The sequence below is a fragment of the Silurus aristotelis genome (assembly GCF_946808225.1).
Source record: "Silurus aristotelis genome assembly, chromosome: 18".
Lineage (NCBI taxonomy): Eukaryota > Metazoa > Chordata > Actinopteri > Siluriformes > Siluridae > Silurus > Silurus aristotelis.
Window position 1 is genome coordinate 18,832,059 of NC_139591.1, and position 8,809 is coordinate 18,840,867.

Below are 8,809 nucleotides of genomic sequence, written 5' to 3' on the forward strand. Positions count from 1 at the left end.
GATAGGACAGAGGGAGGGAAAGAGGGTGCAGGGGTGAAGATGAGGATGAGGAGATGAGGATGAGTGGTAGCTTGAATTGAATTGAAGTGAGTAAATGTGAAGAGGCTCTATTATGTCCCACTGTAGCTATGAGGTGCAGCAGATGGCTCAAGAACATCTCAGACCACAACATCAAGTACCAGGTTCGGTTCTTTTTATTCCTTGAGAATTCCTGCTTTGAGTTATGCATCAGAAAATTTCTTAAAGATCAATAAATTTCCCTCTGTGATTCTTCTCTGTTTTTTGTCAGGGTTTAATGAAGTCATTAGCATTAATGCATAAATTACTCACCTGCTTAAGGTTAGCTAAATTAACAGCAGGCAGTCAGTCACAATGCACACACACACACACACACACACACATATACACACACACACACACACACACACACACACACACACACACACACACACACACACACACACACCATTTACTTGTCATGCTGTGTAAATACACGTATCAATCTGATTGCTATACCTAACAACAGAGCTCATGATATTCGGTCACAGACGGTTTCTGCACATGCATTTTCTCTCATCAGTCACCTTTAAAGAGAATACCTTGCAAAATCAATGGTCTGAGTGATGTTTAGGTCATAGGTTTGAAATAAGCAGCGAAGTGTGATTGAAGAAGCGTAGTGGACATTAATGCATAGCATTTCATATAACAGCTACAAATTTGTTCTTGAAAGTATACAGTAAAATATGGAATAAATAATTTAAACATACTTTTAGAGATGCCCTGTTGGTCCACAAGTTCCTTTTCTGTGACTGAACTCTACTCACTCCATTATAAAGAGTATGCAAGTTCCCCAGCTTTATTTTTATCTCAAGTCTTGATTACATTGTAATAATTAGTCTTATTTTCCCATCTGTGTTTCAGAATCATTTGCCACATTTAACAAGACCAGTATCACTTGATATTCACTGATTTAATTGTCCTATTCTGGTGATTTTTCATTCTGCAAGGCAAGCTCACTGCTCAGTATTTACAGGACTCCACAAATCACAAGCCAAGATGTTCATTCACACAATGGACAAATGTGTTTCCCAAATACAAGTGCACTCATCAGAATCACATGGCATATGCACGTAGGCCAGTACAGACTGATACGCTGATTATTACGCTCAGGCAATTTTTCATTCTGGAAAGCAAGCATGCTGATCAGTATTCACACAAACGCTTATCTGCAGCACCAAGCCAAGCTGTTCATTTGTGCACAAGGGAACAAGGGCACAAAACAATTGCCCTTGTCACTTTATCTGCCCTTAAGTGTTACGTAATCAGACGTCACCTTTCATTGTAACTTTGTCCTTTTCCTTCAGATGTACCACTACAGCGGAACGGCATGAATTCTGCTCTAGAGTCCTGCTGAGACGGTTGCCACGGCGATGGGTAGACGAGCGGCTGATCTGGCCACTCCAGTGCCAGTGTCTGAAGTGCCAGCTTTGGTGGGAGTTCGTGACTGGAGGACAGCCAATGGAGAGGCAGGGCTTACCTGTGTTCAACAATGTAATGTTGGGGTGCAAACTTCGCCAGCTATACGGAGCTGCCTAGACAGTCGTGCTGTCATTCAATCACAAAAGAGGATGCCACCCAATGGGCACATCCCAGTCAATGTGGAGAGCAAAAAAGGACAAAAAAGGAGTGCTTTCTTTAAACACCGGAACCTTGAAAATAAGGTAAAGAAAGGCGTGACATTCCAAGGGGTGGTTGATGATCGTGACGAAGATAAAGGCAATAAAGCTGAAATGCACTGTGATAGTCAGACAATCCAAAGCAACACATATCTGGCCAACAGACGTGTTAAAGGAAAGAAGGAATTCCGCCTCACTAATGGCAGCGTGGTCACCTCAGAGGTGATTGGTGGGATCAGCAGCGACATTAGTGAAGTGACTCCACTGTTCAAAAATACAGTACACACGGGGAAGAGGAAGATCCCCCCGTGTTCACCTCCTCACAGGTTTCCACTTAGGATTTGCAGCAAATGTGGAGGGAGGCAGAATCCAGTGGCTGCAGTTCTCTTCACCACCACCAGGGATGCCACTTCACCCTGTTCTGCTGGCTCAGAGTGTCTCAGATCCAGCCCTGCAGCTCCTCTGGTCTCAGGAAAAGAAACAGCAGATTTACTTTCTCCACAAAACAATGAGACTGAGAAATATGGACTTATGCAAATGAACAGAGGGCCTGCAGTGACATGGCCTCCTCCATACCCAAATAGCAACCAGCTATTATCATCCACACAGGGGGCAGAAGCATTAAAACTTTCTAAACATCAATCAAGATACGCTGGCCTTGGCCTTCCACACATAAACAGAGACACTCCAGTTAGTCACACGTCATCTGCATATGCACACACGGTGGCAGAGAGTGCAATTCAAAAGGCAGGCATACATACTCACTCAGACCTCTGCTCTGATAAGCCGACATCACTGTCACACACACTCATGCTCCAAGAACCAAAACCCTCCATGGTTATTCCATACTCGCAACAATATACCAGCCTTAAAACAGACTTACAGTCCATCAATCTGAAAGACACAGCCTCCACACCAAAGATTAAAACACAAACAAACAGTGATATCCTGACACACACTTCACACATTGCTCTGTCAAACCACACTAGCATTAATACAAAGTCTTTAGCATCTGTCCATTCACCTGTAATTAATAAAAATCAAAGCTTTGTACAGAGAGCCAAAGCTTTCGATACTTTACACCCTAGCAGAGATGCCCAAGCCTCAAATGCATTGGAGACTGTGCACACACATTCAAGGCCTTCAAGCTGCTTGCAGGCAAATCTAAGCGTTAAACCCCAAAACACATCACAAATTCGTTCCAGCACACATCCCAAAGCCACATCCAACACAAATTGTGCCAAACATCAACTTACACAAACACACTCTCTGACCACTGACACAGCCACAGCCCTGTCGCTTTGCACAGCTTTGTACTCCAAACCTTTCATACCACTGCACTGCTCTCTTCCACATGCAGATGCCAAACCATATAGCAAATCAAAGAACCAACAATCGAACCCTTCACACAACTCCAACTTGAATGTGAATACCAGCACCTCACTTAACCCATATCCTGCCACAACACTTTTAACCAAGGCCAACACGGTTACAATTACTCAAGGGATTATGGAAATGCATTCATATGGTATGGACAACAATAAAACAGAAACACAGAGTCAGTCTCTTGCACAGTCAGAGGCTCATGTTAAGTCTGTGCCAGAGAAACTAGAGGACAAAGTCTGCAAATCATCAGCAACAACTCCTTGCAAGGTAGAAACTAAGAATGTGACAGCTACAAAAATAGGTTGCAAATTTGTTGCAAACACAGACAGTGGGAGCCACATGCGAGCTAACTGTGAACTCCTTGCAAATTCAAAATTACATACAGTACACCAGCAATCCACACCTAAGCATTCTACCAGTCCTGCAGCCCCCACAACACCTCATGAACTCAATACCTTGGGTTCAATCTCATGTCAACCTCCAAGTCCTTTTCACCCAAGCTTACTGCATCCATCAATTAAATTATTAATCGAAGTCACTGAAAACAAAAGGACAAACATAGATTCTAAGCCAAATCCATTTTTACTTTCACCCACTATGCCGCCAGAGCAGATCCAGAACACGCAACTGCATCAAGAGTTAGAGACTACATCACAGACAAGCATTGTTTTACCTGTTAGTGGACCTGTCTCAAATGGTGGCTATTCCCTTACACACTACCACCCTCCATCTTTGGTTCTGCTGTCACACAGTTCCCCCAAGAGCAACACAAGTCAGGACCTTCAGAAGAGGCTGGAGAGAGTGGAGTCTAATCTGCAGGCCAACCAGGACCGAGTGACAACCCTACTCAACATCATACAAGACCTGGAGATGAGCCACGCACTCAGCAAAGGGTGAGGGAAAAAGATTTATGAGGAGAGGGAGTAAAATAGTAGAGGTGATTGAATATAATGTTAAAAATTGCTTGTCAAGTAATTTTTTCTCCAGCGTAGTGCACTCTATGATAAAGTTCAGCATTTTCTAACTGCCTCCTGAGAGCAATTAGGAAAAAGATTCAAAGGCTGAAAAAATGCAGCATTCTTTGCTTCATTTTTCTCCGCTCCATTTCCTGCTGCACGTCTCTGCAGACGCCGATGTTTCAGAACTGGCCAGGATTTAAGTGATTGCTCCACCTGCCAGGAAACGGCATGCATCATTTACAGGTGAGTGAGAACTCAAAAGCTGACAACTTTCCTGAGGGTAAGCGTTTGGCAACTGTCTCTGCAACTCCATGCAAACTTATGATAACAACAAATATGCTCACCCACTCAATATTTTATAGTCAGGTGTCCTGTGCTGGTGCCAGAATTAGTCTTGATTCTGAGCCAGAAATACTAGTAAGATTTTTTACAAAGCACTCCTGTACAAAGTTCTAAATGGTTGAGAGCTGATTTATAACATGACCTGATATTGATATTCAATCAAAAAAATATAGATGTATATATCTTTTCAACAGTGAACAGAATTTACCATGTGTTGAAGTTGTTGGAAGCAAGTCATGGTTGCCTGGTTTCTTGCCAAAATAGGATTTTGTTGTGGCCAGTTCCTACGTGATGCTACAGTTTAATCTATTGATCAACAACTTGTTTAGGGCTGAAGGTTAACATAAAGCTAGTGATTCCTACTAACATGGTTTCATTGGATTCTGACCATAACACTCATTATGATCAGTCAGTGGAGAAAGAAAGGCTCCTTCAGACTACAAGTCACAGATGTGGTGGCATGATCAGGCTTACACAGCAGTGCTTTTCAGGAGAACAAGTTTTGAAGATTTGTAAACCATTTTCATAGGCTAATACAAATATTAGTCTAGTCTTCTTGTAAATCAATAACTAGCTGGGCAGAATGTCTGAAGTAACTTAGCATAGTATTTTAATTAGTCTTTGATTGCATTTCATTTGGAACAAATAAAACAATATTTATTTTACTTCAATCAATGAACACACCACAATACTTCACTATAAACACATTTAATGAATTCCCTGTGTCAAGGAAAGACCGTCCTCTCTATATTTCTTTCTCTTTGTCAGTGTGGAGTATGACTTCCGTCAGCAAGAACGACGCTTCAGGGATGTCTTAGACCCGCTGGACTCCCCAGTGAGAGAGATCTGGGAAGGGGTTAACATGGACATACTCTCCTTTTTCACCTTGCTGAAACAAAGCCAGGCATCATCTCAGACCAGCAATTACACCGAGCCAGGAGGCAAGAACAAAGACAAGAAAAAAAAACTCTGCAGGAAAATTTTGAGCTGGCTACCGCGAAAGGTCCAAAAGAAGTAGAAACCTTGCCATGGTTCTTCATCTTTATTTTTAGATTTGAATCAACAGACTCCACTCTACTATGAGACGAATTGATGGCTACATCATAATGCATTCAAATAAATGAGTTTGGTACATCCAGAAAAATGGACAGACAGTAAGATATGAGAACAAGAGCTGCTTGAGTTAAACTGCACGACTTGACAAGATATTCTATCCCCTTCTATTTGTTAACTGCATACCTTCCCATACTTGATCCTTTTCTTCCTTCATCAAAGTAGTGAAATCATGTAGGGAACATGGCACTTGTAAGACCATTCATGCTTGTTTGTTAACTTAAGAAGTAGATGAATATTAATCTTACAGTTCCTTTGGGATTGGGCGTGCGGTGAACTGGGATCAGATATGGAGACCAGATGTGGCCTACTGGCCCTGTGACCCTGTTGTTTACCACCTGCATCTTTCTTCAGACCTTCAGAACAATAAAACAGAGATATAAATGACTCCAAATTACACCCTGGTTATTTTTGGGTCTTGTTTTTGCCATCATGTAAGGATGCAGAAATAACACACCAAGAATTAACACCATTATACGCATCATAGAGCTTTGCTTTTGTTTATCCAAAAGCATATACAGATACATACTTAGGGTGTACATTTTCTTGTTTTATTTTTCATTATTTGAAATAAATATTGGGGCTGTATATTTGGCTCAGGTATAATATTTGAAATTTGAATCAGAAGTCTAGTCAAGCCCACTTTCACCGAACTCAATAGCTCTACTGCCTTATTAAAATGATATAATAACTGTTTCATAAATCTCAACAGATTTTGGAATCAGCCAGATATATTAGCACTCCAGCTCATTCTGATGTTGTGGTATTCAGTTGCAATTTGTAAAGCTCCAGTTACATACAGTTCCTTGCTTACTTCACATAGACCTTTTTCTCAGTGCCTTTTGAACAGAAAATTAGAGTCGCTGAACTGAACTATTTTCATGTTTGAGCTCTGCTACACCTACAAGTTTTTTGGTACTATGTTTAAAACACACCAGTTTATGTGTTTTACATGGTAAATAATAAAACTGTTACTGACAAGTAAATTTTTTACCATTAATGCTAAGACACAGGGTCAAAAATGTCTCAAAATGCATTTATCCTGCTTATTTATTTAACAGCTGTTATCAATGCTAATGCAATATAACTGGATTAGCAGGACATTGTGTCAGTATTTTATTTTTTGTTGTGGATTCTCTATAATGCCATCTTGTTGAAAATTCTGTATGTAATATACTGAGGCCAAGAAATCTGAGCCCAATATAAAGTCTTTTGGGTTTTATAAAGTAGCTTCAAAGTGAAACAAATGCATGTCGTGAGCATTCAGTGAGCCATGATGCTACACAACCTGATATGAATACATACACAGGCATTCTTTCACTTTTTCTCTCTAAAGCTAAGCGGGGTTTTATTGCAGAATAATTAATCCCTTAGCGCAAATATAATATAATTTTTTTTACTTCTCAGGAAAATGAACGTTTGTTCATTTTCACCCATTGTAGATCCTTAACAAAAGTTAACACAAACAAGCAAGCTTGTAAAAGAAAAATGTACATCATATTATTAGAAACAGCATTAGAAATGATTTGATATTACAACACTATTAATTCTTCAGTCTAATTTCTAACAGCAGTCAATAGTAACGGCTCGTTTACAAGGATGTGTATGGCAGGCACTCGACATAAACATATAGAGTGTGGAATTATTTATTGAAGGAGTCTCCAGTTTAGCACTTTGTAATAATCAGAGGCAAAGCTGTTATAAATCTGTAAGTTCATATAATAAAGAAGGAGAGAATAAAAAATTTGTGAGGATCTGACATTTACAACTTAATATGCAAATTAATTATAATTAGTAGATTTTGAATGTTAGCAAATGATTTATTTATTTATTTTTTGCTTCAGTAGTAGCTCTTTTTACCCCAACACACACACACACACACACACACACACACACACACACACACACACACACACACTTTTAAACCTCAATGACTTTCCGTAGAGGGCAGCTCTAAATTTCTCAGTCTTAGTCCTGCACAAGAAAAGCAGTCCAAGCAGTATAACAGTCTAGAAACACTTTTACCCATGAATATAAAGGAGAAGTGATGGAAATAAATATGGAATAAACCAAAATCATGCAGCTGGTCTCTCCATGAGTGTGGGCCATTGACTATGGCCTCATAACATCTTAGATGTTCAGAGGTGTTTGAGGGGGACTCAATGCTGTCCCCAGTGGCTACTCAAGAAAGTGCAGACAAGGCCCAAAATAATCAGAGGCCATTTAAAAATGATTTAGGGGTGAGGAAAAAAAAATCCCCCCACATACATACACACACATACATACCTATTCAAACCATTGCATGCCTTAGTAACCTTAAGATGAACAAACTAGCACCAGGAGTTGTGTGCTATTTTGGAATGGGTTCTGTCTTAACTTAGTTCTCGTTAATAGAGAGAGAGAGAGAGAGAGAGAGAGAGAGAGAGAGAGAGAGAGAGAGAGAGAGAGAGAGAGAGAGAGAGAGAGAGAGAGAGAGAGAGAGAGAGAGAGAATTAAAAAGCAAACAAAGCAGCTCAGTGGCTGTAAAGTCTCACAGGACCTGGAAATGTCAAGAGCTTTGTTCAGCCACATCACAGGCTTTATGATGAAAAACAAACACAGCTTACTTCCTACAGAAGAGATATTAGCAAGCTTAAAAATGCTACAGTGAGAGGAGAGTTTGCTAAATAGGAAATCTTCTCTGAAGATGTCAAAATAAAGGATTATTTTATTTTAATTGCCCTGAACAGTAGAACAGAGCAGCAGTGGTGCAGCTGTGGCTTTTTTTGTTGGTGTGTGTGAGAGAAAGAAAGATATTTGGCAGCTGATCAGTGGCGTGTGAAACAATTAAAGGTTTTTGTGAGAGTGTGTGTGTGTGTGTGTGTGTGTGTGGTGTGTGTGTGTGTGTGTGTGTGTGTGTGTGTGTGTGTGTGTGTGTGTGTGTGTGTGTGTGTGTGTTTATCTTTCCAAACAACACTTCTCTTTATCTATCTCTGTATGTGTTTTTCTTTCATACACATCCTGTCACGCACAATCTGTTCCTTTACATCTCACACACAAACACTTTTTTTTTGTCTTAAAAGCTGTGTCTCAGATCACATACTATACCCTGAGACATAAGTAATTTATGTAGGGTTACTGATAGAGTCTCACTCATCAATTCATCAACACCATGCGACTAGTCAGAATCCAGAATTTAACACCAGTATAGGTATTTAGTGGCAGGGGTCCCCTGGTGGTCTAGTGGTTAAGATGCAGCGCTCCCACGGCTGCGACCCGGGTTCGATTCCCGGTCAGGGAACCATCCCCAGCCACTCTTAGTGCCGGTCCCAACCCGGATAAATTGGGGAGGGT

General features: G+C 40.5%; 1 protein-coding gene across 2 annotated transcripts in view; it reads left to right on the forward strand.

Annotated features, from left to right (window-relative positions):
• LOC310740742 (uncharacterized protein) overlaps positions 1-6,061 on the forward strand; it is a 6,756-nt gene extending 695 nt beyond the window's left edge. Inside the window, exons 2-5 of one of the 2 annotated variants that reach the window (XM_083567745.1) lie at positions 127-182; positions 1,365-3,955; positions 4,190-4,264; positions 5,132-6,061. In XM_083567745.1, coding sequence (XP_083423871.1) covers positions 1,431-3,955; positions 4,190-4,264; positions 5,132-5,381 — 2,850 coding nt within the window. In that variant the 5' untranslated portion in view covers positions 127-182; positions 1,365-1,430 and the 3' untranslated portion in view covers positions 5,382-6,061. The remainder of the gene's footprint in view (positions 1-126; positions 183-1,364; positions 3,956-4,189; positions 4,265-5,131) is intronic. The other variant, XM_083567744.1, reaches the window with a different exon arrangement.
• The last annotated feature ends 2,748 nt before the right edge of the window (positions 6,062-8,809 follow it).